This window comes from Equus przewalskii, chromosome 1 (genome assembly GCF_037783145.1).
Source record: "Equus przewalskii isolate Varuska chromosome 1, EquPr2, whole genome shotgun sequence".
Taxonomy (NCBI): Eukaryota; Metazoa; Chordata; class Mammalia; order Perissodactyla; family Equidae; genus Equus; species Equus przewalskii.
Genome location: NC_091831.1, coordinates 144,527,221 through 144,551,909, shown reverse-complemented (window position 1 = coordinate 144,551,909; position 24,689 = coordinate 144,527,221). Strand labels below are relative to the sequence as shown.

At 39.1% G+C, this 24,689-nt stretch overlaps 1 protein-coding gene across 5 annotated transcripts in view; it reads left to right on the top strand.

The window, feature by feature from the left end:
- Window positions 1-24,689, top strand: part of SLC28A2 (solute carrier family 28 member 2) — an 86,039-nt gene that overhangs the window by 39,955 nt on the left and 21,395 nt on the right. For all 5 annotated transcript variants that reach the window (XM_070581281.1, XM_070581271.1, XM_008524842.2 and 2 more), the window contains 2 exons: window positions 22,943-23,034; window positions 23,983-24,166. In XM_070581281.1, coding sequence (XP_070437382.1) covers window positions 22,943-23,034; window positions 23,983-24,166 — 276 coding nt within the window. The remainder of the gene's footprint in view (window positions 1-22,942; window positions 23,035-23,982; window positions 24,167-24,689) is intronic.

Here is a 24,689-nt window from a genome sequence, read left to right as displayed (position 1 = left end):
TGATAGAGAGCTGCAGTTTTCGGATTTTTGCCTACCTATTTATCTCCTCGCTCAGGGTTTTGTAGCCCCTTTCCTATTTTTTTCAGTTATTAGGGCCTTCTTGATCAATCCTTCCATGTTGGGGGGTGTCTTGTGGCAGTGAACTCCCTGAGCTTTTGTTTATCCGGGAAAGTTTTTATTTCTCCATCATCTGAAGGATATTTTCGTTGGATAGAGTATTCTTGGCTGAAAGTTTTTGACTTTCAGGATTTTGAATATATCATTTCACTCTCTCCTAGACTGTAAAGTTTCTGCTGAAAAATCCACTGAAAGCCTGATAGATGTTCCCTCATAAGTTATTTTCTTCCACCTTACTGCCCTTAATATTTTTTCTTTGTCATTGACTTTTGCCAGCTTTACCACTAGATCCTTGGAGAAGGTCTTTTTACATTGATATAGTTAGGAGATCTATTGGCTTCTTTCACTTGTATTTTCAGCACCTTCCCTAGGTTTGGGAAGTTCTCAGCTATTATTTCTTTGAACAAGCTTTCAGCTCCATTTTCCCTCTCTTTTCCCTCTGGAATACCTATAATCCTTATGTTGCATTTCCAATTGAGTCAGATATTTCTGAAAGAATTTCTTCATTTGTTTTTAGTCTTAGTGCTCTCTCCTCCTCCACTGGAAGCATCTCTATATTTCTGTCCTCTAAATTGCAAATTTGGTCCTCCATAATATCAGCTCTATTGTTCGGGGAGTCCACATTTTTCTTTATCTCATCCATATGTTTTTCATCACCAACATTTCTTATTGTTTCTTCCTTATAGTTTCAATGTCTTTTGTGAAGAAGTTCTTGATTTCATTGAACTGTCTTTCTGTATTTTCTTGTAACTCATTGATTTTTTTTTTTTTTATGGCAGCTATTTTGAATTCTCTGTTATTTAGATTATAAGTTTCTGTGCCTTCAGGATTGACTTCTGTGTATGTGTCATTTCCCTTCTGGTCTGGGGATTTAATATATTTTTTCATACTGCTTTACAGCATGGATTTGTGCCTCTGCATAGTTATAGTATCTGGTTGCGGCTTCCACTTGCCACCACTGGGTGGAGGTCAGGAGCTGTGTATTCAGAACCTGCCATGATCTGTGGCTCCCTTGCTCCAGGTGCTGACTGTTCTTCTGTGTGTGCAGTGCTCTGGGTGACTGCTGAACTGGAGTGCCAGGCAGGGGGAGGGGCACTTTCTTTCACCTGTGCAATCTCCTCAGTGCTGACTGCTTTTCTGTCTGTGAGGCACTCTGGCCAACCACTGAGCTGGAGTGCAGGTCAGCGGGAGGGAGCACTTTCTTTCACCTGCATGATCCCCAGGGTGTTCTCGCTGGGCCCTTGCTATCTGCTGTCCTGGGGTGCTAGCTTGATTAAGCCACCCCCACAATAGCTTAGTTACCTCTGTGTGGGGCTTTCCCACAGGCTGTGAGGGAACTCAGAGACTGATGGTGTTCCTGCAGAGGGCCACCCTACCCCCCTTTCCTCTCAGAGCCGTGCACAGTCCCATGGTTGCTGCTGTTTGGGAGGAAGAGAAGATTCTCTTTACCTCCTTCCAGTTCCTCCACAGGGTCCAGAACCTCCACCTTCAGACATATGGCTGTGTGGGTCTCTCAGACATCTTTTGTGTGGTGACAATGTCCTCTGCTGGTGTATAAATGTCCTTTTCTTTGTATCTTAGAGGGGAAAATTTAAGGGGAGAGCTCACTCCGCCATGATGCTGATGTCACTCCTCTTGTCTTTATTTTTAAGAATGAACCCAGTGACTTCACAGAGAAAATAAGCTGAAAAACTTAAATTCTATTTCCTTCTCCAGAAATTCACTTCTATATACAGGCATACCTTGGAGATATCGTGGGTTTGGTTCCAGACCACTGCAATAAAGCGAGTCACACAAAGTTTTTGGTTTCCCAGTGCATATAAAAGTTATGTTTATATTATATTATAGTCTATTAAGTGTGCAACAGAATTATGTCTTTAAAAAACAATGTACATACCTTAATTAAGAAATACCTCATTGCTAAAAAATGCTAACCATCATCTGAGCCTTCAGTGAGCCAAAATCATTTTGCTGGTGGAGGGTCTTATAAAAAAATGCAATATCTGTGAAGTGCAATAAAGCAAAGTACAATAAAACGAGACATGTCTGTACAAATTGATATATATCATTTGATATCTATCAATGTGGGCATTACTACCTTGTATTTGTGTTTTCCACTTATTTTATATATCACATTTCTGTGAATTGACAGTAAACTTTTTGTAAAATTTTCATGCTTACATAATATTTCATACTTTGTTTAGCAGTATAGTGATCAACATGAATTCTAGAGTCAGGCTGCTCAGGTCTATATCTGAACTCTACCCAGTGGTGTGCTGGTAAATGTTTAAGAATTGACTCTCCAACAGTAGTTTTGCCATGAATATTGGTTTGTATTTTTTCACTTTAATGAGTAAGACCCTGGGTTGGCAAACTTTTTCTTTAAAGGACATGAGTGTAAATATTTCAGGTTTATGGGCCATATGGCCTCTGCCACAACTACTCAACTCTATCATTTTAGCAGGAAAGCAGCCACAGATGATGCTAAACAAATAGGCACGCCTGAGTTCTAATAAATCTTTATTTATAAAAACAAAGTGGGATAGACTGGCCCACAGACCATAGTTTGCTGATTCTTGATCTAGACAAAATAATAAATCAAACCTTATTTGTAGCATTTGAGTGCAAATACTCTCAACATGGCTGATTTCAAGCTACCAATGGGATGTCATTGAACAAGGAGTTGGAGAGAAATGCATAATAGCATATCATTATAAGATCTCCACCATACACATACAAGAGACATAACTTCAAGAGCTTAGATAATAGTAAAATGTAGCAAAATAATTAGGAAGTGATGAGTTTGGAGTATAGTCATGCACCACATATGACATTTCATTCAACAATGGGCCACATACATGATGGTGATCCCATAAGATTAGTACCAATAGTCTAGGTTTGTAGTAGGCTATACCATTTGGTTTGTGTAAGTACACTCTATGATGTTAGCATATGAATGAAATAGCCTAATGACACATTTCTTACAACGTAACCCTGTCATTAAGTAATGCATGACTGTATTTACTACCCTTGGTTTTGTTTTGTTTTGTGAAGAATATTGGCCCTGAGCTAACATCTGTTGCCAATCTTCCTCTTTTTGCTTGAGGAAGATTGTCGCTGAACTAACATCTGTGCCGATCTTCCTCTATTTTGTATGTGGGATACTGCCACAGCATGGCTTGATGAGCAGTGTGTAGGTCCACGTCCAGGATCCAAACCTGTGAACCCTAGGCCACTGGAGCAGAACACATGAATTTAACCACTATGCCACTGGGCCAGCCCCCGTTACCCTTGTTTTTAATGTAATTTATTTAATTTTAAATTTGTATAATTTAATTTTTAATAGTGGCTTGCACAATTCCTGCAAATTTAACAATCAGCTCTCCCCAGCCAGTATAAGCAGGCTTCCTTGCACTATAGACTCTACTAGTTACCAGACATTGGGCAAATTACTTATCTTCCCTAAGCCTCAGTTTTCATCCTGTAAAACAAGGATAATGTTAGTACTTAGCTGAAAGGCCCTTGATATAGTTTGTTAGATTGTTGTTGGCACCTTAAACTGCTCTGCATAATTGTGTATAATTGATGTATAATTGAGTTCATCACCTCAAATTTGTCAACTTTGTGTTTTCTCATATGAAAAATTTTAACAGTTACACAGATATAAAATTATGCTTTAAAGTTATAATTTAGGAGTGATGTCACCAAGATGGTGCCATAGGTCATTCCTCACTTTACTCCCCCTCACAAGAAGAACAACTAATATCTATTCAAGAACAAGACACCACTGAGAGAATCCTAGAACACAGTGGTGAGGCTGAAGCACCCTCTGCACCTCAGAGACCAAGATAGACTGCATTAGAAGGATAAGAGAACTGACTACATGTTGACCGCATTGTCCCTCTCCCAAGATAGTGCAGCACCATGTGAAGAGGTCTCCCCTGGGCCTCCAGTTCCTCCAGCAGGAAAAGAGAACCCAGGAGAAACAACAAGCCTTCTCAGCACTGGGGTCACTTTGTGGGAGCCCCTCCTTTGATCTCATACAATGGAGATTGCAGGGGAATCTGTAGGGCTCCACCACTGAGAATCTGACTGTGACAGAGAAGGAGGGAGGGGCTTGCAATGACCAGCACATGAATCGTGGCAGATTGAGTTCATACCTGCAGTGCCTAAGTGGTAATCCCAACCAGTGGCTTTGCTCATCTGCAGAACCAAATCGGGGGCCACTTTGACAAGGGAACTCAGCAGGGTGAAGATCTGCCTGATTTGGATCCTCAAAAGAGGAGTTTTGCAGTTCCGAGAGCCTGGTTTGGCCACACCCAGGCAAGGGGCTGAGTCACAGCCTCACTCATTGTGGAGAGTACCTTCCCACTCCATCTGACCAGTAGGGCTGGTGACATCTCCTAGAAGCTGTGTGGCCCAGTGGCACTCAAGCTGAGAAGTGGGCAGGCAGAGCTGATCATCCCCACAGCAAAGCCAGTACCGGGCATGGAGGCTTCTCATGCTACATACAAGCAGGGGGATTAACTCATAGAAAAGGCTGAGGGTAGCTCCCTACCCTTCCCAGCTGGAAAGCCTATTTGGAAAATTTAGGGTAGCCTGGAGCCAACTCTCCCATTACTGCCCAGGTAAGGGGGCTAAGACATAGCCCCACCCACCATAGAGCATGTCTTCTGGTCCCATCAGACCACAAGGGCTGGTGAAAACACCTAAAAGCTGTGCAGCCCAGCTGTGCTTGTGCTGAGAAAGGGCAGACAGAGCTGATAGTTTGCAGAGCAAAGCCAGTGACCCTATTCAGCCAGGGAACTCGGGGTGCAAGTCAGCTTGAGTTAGACAACAAACAAAGAGCTTTACTGGTTTTAGACCTGCTAAATTTGCCAGAGAGGGAGTCCAACTTGTAGCCCTACACATTGCTGAATACAGCCTTCAGCCTGTGTGACCAAGGAACCTCCAGAGCACACAGGAAGCTGTATAGCCCATTCAACAGCCCTGTGTAGAGTGGCACTTAAACAGAGAGCACAGGATGCATCTTCCCCCATTTTCAGAGCAAAACTTGTGGCTTCACCTGACCAGGGATTTCAGGCCTGATTTGGGCCCCCAAACAATGAACTGTACAGGCCCCCGGCCCTGGTGTGCTGCCCTGCCAGGGCAGTGAAGCTAATTCATAGCCTCATCCACTACTGAATATAATACCTAGTCCTGACCATCTAGTAAGCCTGACCAGAGAATTCAGGCAACCACAGAGCCCATCTTACAGCCTCACTTGTGTAGGGAACCAAGCCAGCAGTCCTATCCAACTGTTCTTGGTCAGTGGCATACCTGCCCTTCCCTATCCTCAGAGCTTGAACAGTTGCCTCACCCAAAAGTAGACCATAATAGCAAGCCCCACCCAAAGATAGTGCATACACTATTCTAGTGCATACACACCTAGAAGCCCAAACTGAGCTGACTGGTGAAGAAGTGTATCTGCCAAAGCAAATCTGTAAAGTCTGCAAGAGAAGACCGCTTATTCAAATGTACAGATACCAACGTAAGGAATCAAGGATCACAGTCAGGTAAATATGACACCATCAAAGGAAACTAATAAAACTCCAATAACTGATCCTAAAGTAATGGAGATCTATGAACTGTCAGACAAAGAATTCAGAATAACTCTCTTAAGGAAGTTTAGTGAACTACAAGAAAACAGAGAGGCAACCAAATGAAATTAGGCAAAAAATACACAAACGAAACAAGAAGTTTCACAAGGAAAAGGTAACCATCAAAAAAATCCAAAAAACAAAAAAACAAAAAACCCAAATGGAAATCCTAGAGTTGAAAAACACAATAACTGAGCTGAAGAATTCAACCGAGAGTTTCCAAAGTAGACTCAACCATGTGAAAGAAAGAATCAGTGACCTGGAGGATAGGACATTGGAAATTGCCTAGTGAAAGGAACAAAAATTCAAAAGAATGAAAAAGAGTGAAGAAAGCCTATGGGAATTATAGGACACAATGAAAAGAAACAATATTTGCCTTATGGGAATTCCAGAAGGAGAAGAGAGAGAGAATGGAACAGAAAGCATATTTAAAGCAATAGTGGCTGAAAACTTCCCAAACCTGGAGAGAGAAATGGACATCCAGATCCATAAGGGCCAAAGGATCCCAAATAGGTTGAAGTTGAATAGGGCTAGACTAAGGCACATTATAATTAAATTGTCAAAAGTCAAAGACAAAGAAAGAATTTTAAGAGCAGCAAGAGAAAATAGAGAGGCAACATGCAAGGGAATCCTCATAAGACTATCAGTGGATTTCTCAACAGAAACTTTTCAGGCCAGGAGAGAATGGAATGACATATTCAAAATATTGAAAGAAAACAATTGTCAACCAAGAATCCTATACCTGGTAAAGTTGTCCTTCAGAAACAAAGGGGATAAAGACTTTCCCAAACAAACAAAAGCTGAGAGAGTTCATAACCATCAGACCTGCCCTACAAGAAATGCTAAAGGGAGTTCTTTGAGTGGAAGTAAAAAGATGCTAATTAACATCATAAAAACAAAAAAAAGTAGTTTAAATCTCAGTGTTAATTGTAAATATAAAGGCCTAGTTAGATTCTGCAATATGATAATAGTGATACATAACTCACTTAAAACTCTAGTCTAAAAGTAAAAAAAAAGTAGCAAAAATAACCATAAATATAATCATCTATTAGTTACACAATGTTAAAAACATGTAAATTGTAATAGCAATAACCTAAAATGTGAGAGAGAGAAGAAGAAAAGTGTAAAGTATACAAATTCTATTGAAGTTAAGTTGTTATCAATTTAAAATATGGTGTTATAAGTTTAAGATATTTTATGTAAGCCACGTGGTAACCACAAAGGAAAACCTTGTCATAATTACACAAAAGAACACAATAAAGAAATCAAAGCACACTGATATCAACAGACATCAAAACATAAAAAAGACAGTAGGATGAGAAACAAGGAACGATGGATCTACAGAACAACCAAAAAACAATTAACAAAATGGCAATAGTAAGTCCTTTACCTGTCAATAATTACTTTAAACATAAACAGATTAAATTCACCAATCAAAAGTCATAGAATGGCTGAATGAATAAAAAAATAAGATACAGCAATATACTGCCCAAGAGACTTACTTTAACCTTAAAGACACACATAGACTGAGAGTGAAGGGATGGAAAAAGACACTTCCAGCAAATGTTGACAAAAAAAAAAGCAGGAGTAGCTATACTTATAACAGACAAAATATAGTTTAAACTAAAAATGTCAAAAAGAGATAAAGAAGGTCTCTTTTTATCACACAATGATAAAGGGGTCAATACATCAAGAAGATATAACAATTGTAAATATTTATGCACCCAACATCAGAGCACCTAAATACATAAAGCAAAAACTAGCAGAGCTAAAAGGAGAAATACATAGTAATACACTAATAGTTGGGGACCTTAATACCCCACTCTCAACAATGGATAGATCATCTGAACAGAGAATCAACAAGGAAACAGCAGATTTGAATAACACTATAGACCAAATGGACCAAATAGACATACACAGAACATTCTATCAACAATGGCAGAATACGCATTCTTCTCAAGTGCACATGAAACATTTTCTAGGATAGGACATATGTTAGGCCACAAAACAAGCACTATTCAACATAGTACTGGAAGTCCTAGCTAGAGTGATCAGGCAAGAAAAAGAAATAAAAGGTATCAGAATTGGAAAGGGAGAAGTAAAACTGTCTCTACCTGCTGATGATATGATTTTATATATAGAAAATCTTAAAGACTCAGCCAAAAAAACCCTGTTAGATCTAATCAATGAATTCAGTAAAGTTGCAAGATGCAAAATTAGCATACAAAATCAGCAGTTTTTAGCTACTAACAACAAAATTTCTGAAACAGAAATAAATAAATGGATCCCATTTACAATAGCATCAAAAACAACAAAATACTTAGGAATAAGTTTAACTAAGGAGGGGAAAGATCTTTAGGCTGAAAACTAGAAGACACTGATGAAGGAAATCAAAGACGACACAAATAAATGGAAAAGTATCCCATCTTCACGGGTTGGAAGAATTAACATTGTCAAAATGTCAATACTACCAAAAGCCATCTATAGACTCAATGCAATCCCTATCAAGACTCCAATGACATTTTTTACAGAAGTGGAAAAAACACTCCTAAAATTTATATGGAACCACAGAAGACCACAAATAGCCAAAGAAATCCTGGGAAAGAAGAACAAAGCAGGAGGTATAACACTTCCTGATTTCAAGCTATACTATAAAGCTGTGGTCATCAGACAGTATGGTTATGGCATAAAAACAGATAAATAGACAATGGAACAGAATTGAGAGCCCAAAAATAAACCCTCAGCATATATGGTCAACTAATACTTGACAAGGGAGCCAAGAATATTCAATGAAGAAAGACAGTTTCTTCAATAAATATCCTGGGATAACTGGATATTCACATATAGAAGAAAGAAATTGGACCCTTATATTACACCACTCATAAAAATTAACTTGAAATGGACTAAAGACTTAAATGTAAGACATGAAACTCCTAGAAGAAAACATGGGAACAAAGCTCCTTGACATGGCTCTTGGCAATGTTTTTTTGGATATTACACCTGAAGCACAAAGAACAAAATAAAAAACAAACAGGTGGGATTACATCAAACTAAAAAGCTTCTGTACAGCAAAAGAAACCATCAACAAAGTGAACAGACAACCTATGGAAGGGGAAAAAAGTATTTTCAAACCATATACCTGATAAGGGGTTAACATCCAAAACATATAAAGAATGCATACAACTCAATAACAAAAAAACATAACCCAATTAAAAAATGGGCAAAGGACCTGATTAGACATTTCTCCAAAGAAGATATACAAAAGGCCAACAAGTACATGAAAAGATGCTCAACATCATTAGTCATTTGGGAAATGTAAATTAAAACCACAGTGAACTATTACCTCACACTTAGAACGGCCATGATCAAAAAGACAAGAGATAACAAATGCTGGTGTGGATGTGGAGAAAAGGGAATGCTTGTGTATTGTTGGTGGGATTATAAATTGGTACAGCCACCATGGAAAACAGTATGAAGGACCCTCAAAACATTAAGTACAAAACCACCATATTATCTAGCAATTCCACTTCTGGGAATATATCCAAAGGTAATGAAAACACTAACTCAAAAAGATATCTGCACACCCATGTTCATAGCAGCATTATTTACAATACCCAAGACATGGAAACAATCTAAGTGCCTATCAATGGATGAATGGATAAAGAAGTTGTTCTATGTATATATACAATGGAACATTATTAAGCCATAAAAAACGAAGACATCCTACGATTTGAAACAACATGAATGAAACTTGAAGGCATTATGCTAAGTGAAATAAGTCAAACAGAGAAAGACAAACAATGAATGATCTCACTTACATATGGAATCTACAATAAATAAACTCATAGGAAAAGAGATCAGACTTGTGCTTACCAGAGGCAGGAGGTATGGGAGGGGGAACTGGAAGAAGGTGGTCAAAAAAGGTACAAACTTCCAGTTATAAGACAAATAAGTAGTAGGGATGTAATGTACAGTACGATGATTATAGCTACCACTGCTGTATAATATATAGGAAAATTGTTAAGAGAGTAAATCCTAAGTGTTCTTATCCCAAGGAGAAATTTTTTTTCCTTTATTCTTTTTTTGCTTTTTATTGTATCTATATGAGAAGATGGATGTTAGCTGAACCTATGGTAATCATTTCACAATGTATGTAAATCAAACCATCATGCTGTATGCCTTAAACTTATACAGTGATAATACATGTCAATTATTCCTCAATAAAACTGGGAGTGGTGGGGGAGAAAGATTTTTTAGGGGCAAAAAAGTTGGTTTACAGATTGTTGATGACCTTCATATTTTAGGCTCTGTTAGCCTGTGTTATAAACCATTCTACCACCGGAGGGAATTCTAATTATTTTCTCTGATGAATCCTGTATTTCAATCAAATTGCATTTTTATGTACAATTTAATTTGCAATTAATCAAAGACATATAAAACTGACCATTAGAGCTTGTTATTAATAAAAATTAACTAGTCTTACCAAAAAAACTATAACTTGCATTTTTCTAAATTCTAGTAAAGCTACACACTTTCCTCATTTGTGTTACTTTCTGTGTTTCTGTGTGTGATCTGCTTTTCTTTATCAGCTACAGTAGAATCTGGATTTTGAACTTCATTTCCTTTCTGCTGAAGTATTCAAATAGCACCCATATAGATTTCTTGTTTCCAATGCTCCCCACTAATCGCCAACCTATTCTACCCAAACTGCCCAAAGCATGACTCTGAATTCCCTTGTTTAGAAACCTCTATGACTCCCCATTGGTTCCTGAACTGAACCCAACTCCACAGGCTGGCATTTCCCCCAGTCTTCCCTCCTCCAACCATGGTTTGTACCTAACTTGACTTTCCAACGTTAACTCTTACAATTGCCTTTCTAATGCTCCCCTGTGCTCTGGTCAGAGTCAATCTGAGTTCCTTACATATAACTTCATTTCTTGCCTCTGTGTCATGCTTTCCATCATTCCTTCTGAGTGAAATGTCTTTTCATTTTACACCTTTCTGCCTAAATACAACATATCCTTTAAGGCCCAACTCAAGAGCAATCATGTCCACGATAACACCACAAATGGTCCTCCTTGGCCCCTTCTTCCTCCAAACTCCCGTAACATTCTATTTGATCCTCTCTAATAGCACTTAAAACTTTTGACATTGTATTACAGACTTATATCTACATTGTATCCCCTGTACTAAACTGTGAGTACATTAAGGGCAAGATTCATGTCTATTTCATCCTTTTATCTCCTGTAGCACCTGATACAATGCTTTACCCATAGTATATACTCAAAAACTCCACAATATTAAAAATTCAATAGATATATGTTAGGTTAATAAATTCTTCATAGAGACAATAGACTTTATCAGTTATTTTTTAATGTATTTTTTTTCAATTCTTATTTGTTTCTGTATTGCTTTTTAAATATGCTGTTTATTTCTCTTCTTGTTCGTTTGATTAACACTGATGATCTGGGATTCTTTGTAGGATGCAATATGAAGTGTGGCTGTAAGCTGATGCTTTACCATACTGATAGTCAATTTCCCAACAATTGTTTTTAAATGTGAGCCCTTTCTCCATTCTGATATTGTTTCAAGTTTGGCATTCATTAAGTTAATGTGATAGTTTGAATCTATTATTTCACTGTGACGGTTCTGTGTATTTAATATAATATCATAATTATTTATAACTTATTTTAAAATTTGGTGGGCCAAGTATTTGCATTAGTTTTCCCTTTAAATAATATTTGTCAGCATTCTTGTTGGTTTATTCTTCAAATAAGTTGTCTTATAAAATTCTAAAAACATTCATGTGGGGAGTGAAATTGTTATTGCATTAAGAGTCCATATTAATTTGCAGAGCATTGCTGCCTTTCATCTTTTTGGTTTACCCAAGCAGGACAATGGTGTAACTCCTTGTTTATTCATATCCTCTTTATATCTGCCACTAGAGTCATACAATTTTAGAAAGTAAATTTCTTTGTCCTGACTAGTACCATATTTCATTGGTTCTAAGAAGCAATTTCTTCACATTTCACATTTTCACATTTTTTCACATATCAGTAACTGGGATATGTCATAATTGATTGTATGTCATAGTTTAATGGTCACCATTCTTTGCCTTTTTAACGAAGCATAGTGTACATACAGAAAACTAAACAGATCTTAAGTGTGCCCCTCAATGAATTTTCATAAAGTGAATTCTCATATGACAATCATTCAGATTAAGAACCATAATGCTACCAGTATCCCAGAACCATTTCTTCCCCCTTTTGAGTCACAACGTCCCTGATGGTGATCGCTATCCTGATTTTTAGTATCATAGGTTCATTTTTGCCTGTTTTTGGACTTCATATGGAAAACCCAATTTACACTTTTAATGAAAATAAAGTCCATTTGTATTTTTAATGGAAATATACCATACATACTCTTTTGTGTCCAGCTTCTTTCGCTCAACATCATGTTTGGGAGATTCTTCCAGATGGTTGCACGTATTATAGACTGTATATTCTTAATTGGTGGATAGCATTTCACTGTGCAAATAGACCACTACTTACTTGTCTCTTTTATTGTGGTTGAGAATTTGAGTAGTTTCTACTTTTTTCTATTATAAATAGTACTGCTATGAACATTCTTGTACATGTCTTGTAGTAAACATATGTACACCTTCCTACTGGGTATATATCTTGGAGTGGAATTGCTGTGCCACAGGGTAAGCTTAGGTTTAATAGGTTTAATAGGTTTAATAGATGCTAAACATGGTTGTACAATTTTCACTCTGTAGCAGTGTCATGAAAATCTGTCTTTTTTCATTTTCTCCACTCTAAGTGTGCAGTATTATCACACTGTAGTTTTGCTTTGCATTTTCCTAATGACTAATAAAAATTGAGCACCTTTTCCAATTTTTCTGGCCACTGAATAGTCTCTTTTGCAAAGTTCCCATTCAAATCTTTAACTAGTAGCATTTTTCTTGCTTAGCATATAAAAAATATTACATTTTACAGTTGATGAAATACAAAATTAATACCTTATATGTTATTGTTACCACTGTAAGTGATATTTTTCTCTATACTTTCTAGCCATCTGCCACGAGTATACAGGCAATTAATTTTTGTGGCTTTATTACATCTATCCATCTACCCATTCCTTCATTAGCAAGCACTTATTCAACATCTATTATGGGTCAAACACTTATTAGCAACCTGAAACAATAATAATAAATGCTAGGTCCTTAGGCCTCAAGAATACAAAGATGAAAACAGAAATGTACCTTTCCCTGATATGCTCACAACCTGAGGAAATCAGGGAAACAGAAAAATGACAGTATCCTACTAAGGCGCAAGTGCTAGAATAGAGACATAAAATGCCATAAGATCACAGGAAAATGAACAACTGATTCTGACTGGGAGTGAAGGAAGGCCTCACCTAGGAGGTGACATTTAGTTGGATCTTGAAGGATGAAGAGGAGTTTATCAGATGGAGAATGATAATAGAGCATACCATGCATGTGGCTGTGAGAGGTTCTTGTGTGTCCTGCGAAGGTAAGATATTCAGTGTGGCAGAATGCTGAGTTGTATGGTGGGAAAGAGGCAAGCAGTGAGGTTGTGAGACTGGAAATGTCCATTAGGGACATGTTATAAAGCCCTAAGGGGTCTGGTTTTATACTAGGGAGTAAAGGGGTTCTTAAGCAGGAGAAGGAAAGGAATGACTTTGTAACTGACAGCAACGTGGAAGGGGAATTGGAGTGGGGAGAGACTATTGGCAGGAAGCCAGTTAAAAGGCTCTTGCAGTTGTCCAAGCAAGAGATGAAGAGGGTCTGGGCTAAGGCAGGGGTGAGTGGAAGAGATTAGAGAAGTTAAATCTCAGAGACACTTTTGGAGCAGAACTGACAAGATTTATTGATTGAGTAAAGGCCAGCCACTCTCAAGACACACACTCAGACCCCTGTCTTTATCCTCTCTTACTCCTCCTGTTCTTGGTTCCTCAGGACATCCTTAATCTGATCCTTCAATTCAAACTGATAATAGCTTCTCTTTCTTTTAATTACTCTTTCTGAACTTAGCCGTTTCTCTAAAGCAATTTAGCAAAACATTTTAAGGAGAGTCCTTTCTGTTGTTAGAATTCAAAAAAGTGTGGTGGTAGTGAGGGGTGTTTGTTTTTAAGAAGTAGTGAACTTGAGCACATTTGATGGTTGAAAGAAGGAGGAAGGAAAGTCAGAGAAAGAGAAGGAATGGATGATGGAAGGGGATGAAGATAGTGAAACAAACAATTGTCAGAATGAGTCCCTTAGGAGTTGTTAGGAGGTGGAACTGAGATTAAGAGTTGGAGGATTTGCCTTGGTAAGTGGGAAGGCCAGTTTTTCCTAAAATGTTAGGAGCCTGAGAAGCTATCGGATCAGAGATGTGCTAAAGGGTCTAAGGCCAGAGAGGCTGAATTTCTGTAAAGTAGAGGGTGTATCTGCTGAGAGCAAAGGCAACTAGGCTACTTGAGAGTGTCCCTCTCCTCTCAGTCCCACTGCAGACCCTCAGCTCTATGCCCCCTATGCTGAGTGGTAGAGCTGAGTGATGCTAGGGTCCTGGGGCTGGCTTGGCAGGGAAGCATCCTGTCCTAAGTTCGGGTCTGGCTGGGGAAGGGGCAGTAGACTTGAAAGAGGCTCTTCTGCCCTGGAGGAAAACAGTCATGCAGTTTTCCCTAGTTTGTCTTCTAACTACCACCTCTTCTGGTTCTTGACTCCAGAAATGAAGAGTTGGGTGTTGCTAAAATTTTTGTTTACATGGATGGTTTTTCATTCAAGCTAATTACCAGGAAAGGAGATAATGATCATATACCAGATCAATGTTGCTTTAAACCTAGTTGAACTTCAGCTTTAAATTCTGATCAGATGCACCTAGTCTTCATGTGAGCCCAGTTAAGTCATCACAACTTACAATTAAGTGGAATTTTGGCCCCAGACTAGACTGCCTGAGCCTTCTTCACTGGTTGGCACTTCAGTCCATCATGTGTGGACTCACCTGCTTATTTCTCTTTAGCAGTTGTTTTAAAACTTCCATTCTTTCAAAATTCTCAACCCCACTTACTCTACCCATCTCTATTTCCACTGCTAACTGGTATATAATCGAATATCATTCCTTTCTAAGAAGATTATTCTTTGTTACTAACTCCCTCATTCATCATGGCAATATCACTTACAACATTGCCTTATAATTTGCTTTGTCTTGTCTTCTTTTTTTCCCCCTTGCTCTCAGAAAAAGAGCAGTCTCCCTCTTGGTTTCTTAGCCAAGCTGCCTTTTAATTGGAGTGTTTAGGTCATTTACATTTAATTATTTAAATCTACCATCTTGCTATTTACTTGTTTCTATTTGTCTCAACTGTTCTTTTCTTTTTTCTCAACATAACTAATTTATTTCTCCCACTGTTTATTTATTTTTTCCAGTTATCCAATAAGAATAGGTTGTCTTTTGAGTGAATACATTCCTTCCATCAATTACAATCACCTCATTCCTCTGATTTTATGGAAATTTTCTTAACAATAAAATTTAGGATTTGAGGAACATTTATTATTTCATCTGTCACTCTTGGCTCCACAAAGCAAAACCAGACAAAAGAAAAAGTAAAGGCCCAATTCACAATCAATGAGGATTTAGCTCAAATGTTTACCTAGATCCTTCCTCTAATTTCTGGATTGCACGTAAACACAATTTTTTAAATTGGAATATATTTGACATATAACATTGTGCAAATATGAGTTGTACAACATATTAATTTGATACATTTATATATTGTAATGTGATTGCCATTGTAGTGATGATTAGCACCTCTATCACATTACATAATGATCCTTTCTTTTTAGTGGTTGGAATCATTAAGTTCTAGTTCTTAGCAAGTTTGATGATTATAATACAATATCGTTGTCTGTATTCAGTACTGTCTATCAGATCTCTAGGGCTTGTTTACTATTCGTTGCAAGTAATATACAATATTCCATATATATACACCACATCTTTATATACATATATATACATATATACCACATCTTCTTTATCCATTCATCCACCGGTGGGCACTTAGATTGTTTCCATTTCTTGGCTATTGTGAATAATGTTGCAATAAACATGGGAGTGCATACATCTCTTCGATATCTGGTTTTCATTGCCTTATGTATATAACCAGAAGTGGAATTGCTGCATTGTATGGTAGATCTATTTTTAATTTTTGAGGACCTCCATAATGTTTTCCATAGTGGTTGAACCAATTTACATGCCCACTAACAGTGTACAAGTGTTTTCTTTTCTCCACATCCTCACCAACACTTGTTATTTCTTGTCTTCTTGATGATGGCCATTCTAACAGATGTGAGGTGGTATCTCATTGTGGTTCTAATTTGTATTTCCCTGATGATTAGTGATGTTGAGCATGTTTTCATGTACCTGTTGGCCATTTGGATGTCTTCTTTGGAAAAATGTCTATGCAGTTCCTTTGCCCATTTTTTAATTGGATTATTTGTTTTTTTGTTATTGAGTTGTATGAGTTCTTTATATATTTTAGATATTAGCCCCTTATCTGATATATGGTTTGCAAAAAGTTTCTCCCATTCTGTAGGTTGCCTTTCCATTTTATTAATTGCTTCTTTTGTTGTAGAGATTTGTGGTTCCATACAAATGTTAGGATTGTTTTTTCTATTTCTGTGAAGAATGCCATTGGTATTTTGACGGAGACTGCATTGAATTTATAGATGGCTTTGGGTAGTATGGACATTTTAGCAATATTAATTCTTCTGACCCATGAACACGGGATCTTTCCATTGTTCTTTTTAAATGCCTTTCCTCCTCTTATGCCCATTCCTCTCTTTATGCCTTCTTTCAGATTAATTGAATATTTTTAAATGATTCCATTTTATCTTTGTTGGCTTATTAGCTACAACTCTTTGCTTTGATATATTTGTGGTTGCTTTAGGGTTTACAGTACACATCTTCAATTTATCAAGTCTACCTTCAAGTAATATTGTACCCTTTCACATATAATAGTATACTTACAATGGCATACTTCTGTAGCTCCTCTCCGTATCTAGCCTTTATACTACTGTTGCTTATGTTTATGCATTTTACTTCTCCATATGTTAGAAACCCAATACTACACCGCTATTATTTTTGTTTAAATAGTAAATTATCTTCCCATATGCTCCAATTTTATGTACCCGCACCTGCATGAATCCTTGTCTTTTCTCCTTACTTATCAGAAGGCCTGTTCTCCCTGAGTCTGACACCAACCTGTTTACCCATCTTCATAATCCCATCCTTCTCCATCACCTTCTACAGGGCCCTCTTTCCCCTAAATATTCAATTACACCTTCTCCATTAGACCTTTCCCCAATCTATATGTGTACTCAAGTTTCTTTCTTCTTAAAATAAACAAACAAATCAACCTTACCTCAACCTTGAAATGTCTTTTTCCTTCATAGCCAAGTTTCTTGGAAAAGTGGGTTTTACTTGCTGTTTCCATTTTCTCAGCTCCCCATTCACTTCTCAGCCCAGTGCAATCTACTTTCCACCACCACTGCTCAGCTGAAATTGTCTTAGCCAGGTGAGCAGTGAAAGCCGACGTATTAGTCCAATGTACACACATTCACACATTTTCATTGGGCATCTCTATAGCATAACCCTTCTGACCCTTTCTTTCTTCGAACTCACTTATTGATTTTAATGACATACACCCTCCTCATTCTCCTCTCTGGATGTTCTTTCTTGTCTGCTGTTTCCTAGGGTCTGTCATTTGTCTTCTCTTCTCACTTCTACTTAATGTCTTCATTCGTAAAACCACATCTGAAGCCTGCACCTTTGTTCTAATCTTCAGACGAATATATCTAACCATTTACCAAACATCTACACCTACATGTCACATATATATTTCAAATTAAATGTTGAATGCAAACTTTCATCAGCACGGGTTGGATGCTTTCCTACTATGTCAGGCCCTGGGCTGGGCTCTTGGCACACAAAGATGAATAAATTCACATTTCCTCCTCGCATCTGTTCCTCCTCTCGTATTCTCTATTTTGATGAATGTTATCACTCTGACCGAGTCACCCATGGCAGGAACCTCATTGTCATCCCAGTTTCCCTCCAATTGATGTTGATCCTCTCTCCTAAACACCTATGCCATTCACCCCTCTTATCAATCCTCCCCTGTACCCTCAGTGGCTTCCTAAATGGCCCCCAGCTCATCTCCCACCCACTGCCACCAGCCTGATCTTTCTAAAACACATATCTGCTCATATTATTACCTTGCTTAAATTCTTCAGTGGCTCTCCACTTCCTACAACATGATATCCAAATTCCTAAGCATGGCATATAATTTACATGACCTGGCTTCTGTCCTTCTTTATTAGCTTTCTTCCCACCATCCATCCACATGCTCCCTGCTTCCTAGCAACAGCAAATCATACTGTTCTTTCAAAATACTAGGCTCACTCAAGTATGGTTTTCCTCTTCTAGAGATATCCCAACCCTCTCATGTAACTCCCTGCAGCATATCCACCTAGCAAACTTCTCCTTTACCTTTTAGATCAGTTCATCTGTCTTCTCTTTTGTGAAAGCTTCTTCGACACTCACAGGCATAGTTCCCCACTTCTTCTTCTCTGCTCTGTTAGCAATCATACTTTGGAATTCTGGAAGGGCCCCTCTGGAATTCTTGTCTTACATTTCTAATTAGAAGCCGCGTGGAGTAATGGAAAGATCTGGGTTTAAAATCCTAACTCTGCCACCTGCTGGCAGGCTCAGTTTCCTTGCTTATAAACTTGTAATAATATTAAGCTTGCAGTTTTGGGGGAGGATGATTGATGAGCTCTTACAGTACCTGGTAAAATGTGCTCAATAGACAGTGTCTGGTTTCTCTTTTCTTCGCAGGCAAACTATTTGAAAGTAGTCCTTATATGCTCACACTCACTCAATGCCCTGCAATTCCACTTTCACCCAGTCGCTCTCCTGTAAATGGCTCTCTCACAGAGAACCAGTCACCTCTTAACAGTCAAACCTAGCATCTTCTTCTCATTTGCCATGCTACCTGATTTTATACATCATTGGATATCATTGACTTCTCCTCCTTCTTAAAGATTATTCCTCTTTTTGCTTTTCCTCCTAGCTCTCCAACTCCTCCTACTAAGTCTGCTGTCTCTTCTGGCTGCCCCATCAGAGCAACTGTTCTTACTTCCTGGGAGGATGGTGGTAAGCCTGGCAGGGATGGGTGGGAATGGCAAGATAGGTAAGTGGATATGAGTTGTACAAGTTACCAGGAAGAGGTCTGAAAGGGCATCTTGGGCCTGACTATGTTGCTTGTCAATGCAAGTCCCAAGTGAAGAATTTTAGGCAGCTTATCCTTGCTGGGAACCCTTTCTCCCTCTTCATTTGGGCCTGAACCTGCTCTCAGAAGTAAAGGACCTAGAACTCCCTTGTCCTCAAATTCCTATTGAAATCATAAAAGAATGTGTAATAGGGGCAAATTGTATCAGCACAGGAAGTCCATGATGGGCATTAACCATATACTAGAAACTGGCAGAAACTTTTGCTAACAATAGAACTCAAGGGCTGGCCCCAAAAGGCCATTGGAGGTAGAGTCATGACTCTCCCTAATGAGAGAGAGCATCTTATCTGGGAAGATTCTGCTGTCTGTCAGAACCACTGCTACTTCTAACTTGGAGAGATAAGAGTTCTGGAAGGAAGAAGTTGAGGATGGGTTGAAAGGCCAGTTGGAAATCCCACCACATAGGTCCTTCTTGACTTTGTGGACCTTGGACATTGGGTCTCCACTGTTAGTGTGAAGAAGATCTGACATTTTCTGCTGTCTGAAATGGGTACCTCAAGCAGAGATTTGGTTACTATGTGGAGGAAGAGTTCTCCAAGGAGATACACCCATCATCACTCAGCAATTAAGCACCTGGCTATGTTCTGGTTTAGGCTCCCTTCCCACTCTACCTGGGCTGATGGCTCTCAGAACTGGTCATCCCCAGGTGCATAGAGTCTCTGCCTCCGAAGTAAATTTGCAAGCTTCCATCTGATAGACCTTTCTTTTGCCTTCCCTGATTTTCCAACTCCTATTTGGCTTTCCACTTTGACTTATTGAAAATCTTTTGCTTCTCAGATTTCATCACCATTCTCCCTTGGATACTTTTGGTAATGTTTCTTGAGTCCCTATACAACACCATCCAGCTCTCCTTACCCATACAGTTTGAAACCAGTTGTGTACATAACTTTGAATCTGGCAAAGTGGTACCCAGTACAGTACCCACTGACCAGTTCTTTTTATGCCATCATCAAAGTAAAACCTTTGACCCCTTGAAAAGATTCTAGTCACTTCTGTCTGGAGGCCCTTGCCCTTTACTCAGACAATCATTTGGTTCTGGTTGACTCATTACCTTTCTTTTAGTTCTTACTTCAAGCTAGAGCAGCAAAGATTCACCCAGGGCCACAACATCAACAGTTATTGGAGATGGATTTTCTGAAGGCTGTCCTAAGCTTTCCACTCTAACCACTAAATGATGGTACCCCAGACCCTGGAAGTTTCCATAGCTCTGTATCCCTTAGTTGGCAGAGTTTACACATTTTGTGGATAGGGTCACTGAGAAAAATGCACAAACACCCTTGCTGTGAGGCACCTGTAGTGCCCATTAACATTATGTTCAGCTAGCACTACCTACCACCTTTACTCTACTCTTTCTCGCCCTGTCATGTGAGGCTGTGGGCAGTAAGCATGTAAGTGAGAGGGTTATTGTTAGTCCATGTCTGGAAAGCCTCCCATACATACACCTAGAGAAATTATCAGTGGGCACATACTTCGCAGCAAGTTATGGCTAAGGTATCAAGTGTCACCATCTATCAGATAGATTTCTTCTAAATTCAGCTCCAGATGAAACACAGTTACTAATCTTCAAACTGTACCATTATGTAAAGTAAAGAGATTGGTAGTATTAGCAAGATCCTGGGCCAAGTAGGATACCAGACCACAAACACGTGCTCACCTGCCCTATGCACTGCTTCTCAATTGGCTTAAAAGAATGTGAGAGCTTGTTTTCTCTTTTTCTTTGGAATGCTCCTTATGGCTTTCTTTTTTTTAACTTTAATTTTTTAAAACAGAGGTCCAGTTTCAACTTGATATTCTAGGATCATGTTGTTAATGCGTTTTGTAGGAATGAGTGTTCTTAATTGATTTCTGGTAGTACCCACTGAACTTTAGTTTCCAGAAAATGGTCGAATGTGGTTACAAGGTGATGGCAGAAGTCTTTTCTAGGCATGTGGTTTATATTTATTCTTGAAGTAGTACGTGCCCCCTCTAATTTTGCAGTGGCCTTGCTCAACTAGCATTTGACTGGGTATAATTTTAAATCAGCTTCACCTAGTGTATCGGTTTATGTCTCAACAGGAAACAGATGGTATACTTAAATTAGGATAATTAGAGAAGGGTTTATTTACAAAGAGACCATCACAAAGATGTATGCAAGATGTCGTGGAACCACAAGAAAGGATAGTGCAAAAACCTGAGGCTAGAAGCAGTGAACCATTACTATTCCTAGGCCCAAAGGGACAAGATGTAACAGACCCCAGAAGGAAAGTCAGATAATGAAGACCTCCTTAATACACTGACCTCAGTCTTTTCAAACACTCTGCTCTCCTTCTGGGACCCCCTGGTAGAACCCAACTAGATAAGCCAGAGGGCATGGGAGCTCATTGATGTAGTCCACAGGGTTAGACTCCCAGGGCACAGAGCAAGGCAGACAGTAGACCCAAAGATATCTGGCACACCCAGGAAGTCTAGGATTAAAATTAAATTAGTTCCTTTATATGCTTTGCAAACGATATTCCAAAAATGATGACATCCTCCAGGTACACTGACACCTCTAAGCAACCTTTTTTACTCATTATTTTCTCTATTAAGCATGGAAAGGTAGCAGCATCTTGTGACCCTAAGGTATCCTCTTGAATTGATTCAGTTAGGTGTTGATAAAAATTGTTTCTTCCTTTGTCCGATTACCTATATCTGATAATACACACTCTCCTCAGCTAACACAGGGTTGGGCCTCCTACAGAAAGTGAAATAAGGAGGAGAAGGAGGGAGGAGTGGAAAAGAAGGCTATATATAAGGAAGAGGGAGTATGTTAGATGGGAGAGGCAGCAGTGGAGAAAGACCCATGGAAATTAAGCCAAGACCTCAGGGCATTTGGAGTTAGCAACTAGTCCTAGCCCTGGCTAAGCTATCCTGCCTCAGTGTTATGGCCAACTGGGAGCTTCTTGCTGGGCTCACCTTCTTTGGAGATTCCAAGAGTTTGGAAATTAGAGCGTTTTGCTCACATGACTGCAGTGTGCTGAGGATACTTAGGATTGGCAGAGACAGGTGGACCTGGGGTCTAGGTGAAGCATGAAGCATAGGATGATGGTTAAGAGCTCAGATTCTGAAGCCAGACTGCCTGAGTTTACATTCTGTCTATGCTCCTTACAGCTTCCACGACCTTGGAAAAGTTATACAACTTCTCTGTTTTCCAGTTTCCACATCTGTAAAATGGGAATGATAATAGCAACCACTTCAAAAGTTCTTAGGAGAAGTCAATGAGTTACTATTCATAAAGTTTGTAGAAAGAGCCCAGGACATAGAAAGCACTGCATAAATGTTTTTAAAGTCAAACTTGAATAGCCCTCCTTGCTGGGAATCTTCTCTCAGGCCCTGGCCACCCAAGGATTCTTGAGGGTAGTGGTGCTTTCCTTCTAGTCTGTCAATGCACATCTGATTGACTGTTCAGGATTATGAGTTTGTGATGTTTTTAGAGAAAATTGGTCAAAGCTGCCTCCCAGAAGAATAGGTCCTTTTCTGAATCTGGAAGCTGAGCAATCCTTTGTCCCTGGGGAACAGGGAAGGAGTAGGTCCCAAAAGTCTCTCCCTGATGTAACCAGTGTCTACTTCTGTGGGAGGAGATTACCGAGGATATTGCTAGTCCAGCTAGGGTAGGGTTGTTCTCACCTGCTGCCCATTGGCAAGGTTTGATCCGGCCCTTCTGGCATTGCTGGAACACTACTGGATATCTCCCTGGCTAAATAATTTCCTCATTGATTAAGAGAAAATTTTTCCTCAGGCTAGGTAATCTAAGTTCTTGGAATTGATACAAATTGGATGGAGTAATTTTTGTATCTTAATTTTTGGGTTCTTATCAGGAGGATCCTACAACCTTACACCAGGGCAAGAAGTTTCTGCAAAACACATGCCGGCTTGTTCAAGAAGATCCTGCTGAGCCTGTTGTGTTTGGGTGAGGCGTTGAGAATTCACAGAAGTGAGAGACACAGCTGTTTTAGGAATGTGACCTTGTCTCAAGACGATTACTAGATGGAAGGCAACTTTATTCACAAACTGATCTAAAGGGCTACTTGATATACAGATCTTAACTACCTAAAGGTGAATCATAATTATTGAGTTGCACTTCCAGGAATAATAAAAATCTGAGAATAAACTATTTTTCACAACTGTACTATTTGATAGACTTAAATATTTCAGAAAATTTCAGTTTGTCTCTTTTTTGGTATCTTGATTTGATGCAGGGCATGGTTCTTTGTCGCCTGTACAAGAGAAGTCTGTAGAATACATTACCTATTTGCTGGTTTACTAGTAAGATCAATGATATAAAATATTTTTAAAAGACAGGAAACCTATAGTTAAAATATACTATCAGTGATATATGGGACTTTGATGTCAATTTTAGAGGCAGCTGGGATGGTGAGAACAAAAATTATATTTTGGGGTGAGTCAGGGAACCAAGGAGTGAGGACCATATGGTTGTACTTCCTAGTAGTAGCCTTGTTTATACTGTTTTGCTCAAGAGGAAAAGTTAAAATGACGGGGGTAATAAAAGTTTGAAAAAAGATGACTTTTGAAGAGTCTAGTGGTGGATGCTCATCCAATCTATTCCAAGGAACAGAAAGAGGATATCAGATAAAATAGAAGGGAGTGAGATTTCATTAGAGACAAGGGATGATACGCAGGATTCAGACTAAGTTGGACTCTCCTTGGGAATCCTCAAGCAGAGAACAGTTAGCCATCTACCCTGGCCTTGAGAACTGCAGCTCCGTCTGACAGGGCTGGGAGGCAAGGTTGCTGGGGGGTTTTCTTGCTTTAAGTCCCAGACATTCATGACTAGAGCTTCATTTGCCTCTGGGGAGCTCTGCCTTGCTGCTCCTTACTCTGTAACTTCTCTTTTTAGCTTATGCTGCCTACTTCCTGGCAGCTTGCATCTTGGATTTCCAGAGGGCACTGGCCTTGTTCGTCCTCACCTGTTTGGTGCTCTTCGTCCTGGTTTGCCACATTCTGAAAAAGTACTTTGGTGAAAAATTAACAGCATGTCTGAAGCCCTTTAAAAGCTCCTGCCTGAAGCTTTGGATGAAATGGTGAGTAAGATAAGAATCTCAGTATCCCTGGTCCCACAACTTGTCCCAAATCCCAATGCACTTTGCTTTTTCTCTTTTGACAGTTCCTGAGCTGTCTCTCAGACCCTCACCTATACTTTACAAAACCAAGACTCAGAGAGCAAATAGCAACAGGCCTCTGAGCACCAGACTTCAGTTTCTAGTAGCCTCGTGTCTCAACATTGCCAGGGGGCAAGAGGAGTTAAGTTTCAGAGAAGACTTGCAATCTCTTTATTGTCAGGCTCATGTCAGAAATAAGAAAAAACCATACTCTTCTTCAGTGAAGTAATCAGAACAAAGAGGCTTGCAGCTGCGTTAACCTAGCAAATTGATTTGGTGGTCATATATGTCTCCCTTAGTTCCCTGATAATTTTTATGCCTTTTTCCCCTCTAGCCTTCCAGACTTCCTGCACCCACTGCTGTCTTTTACATTTCACACTTACCATTCAGTGTATACTGAACTGGATTCTGCAGCAGCCACAGCTCATCTAATTAACTACGGCAT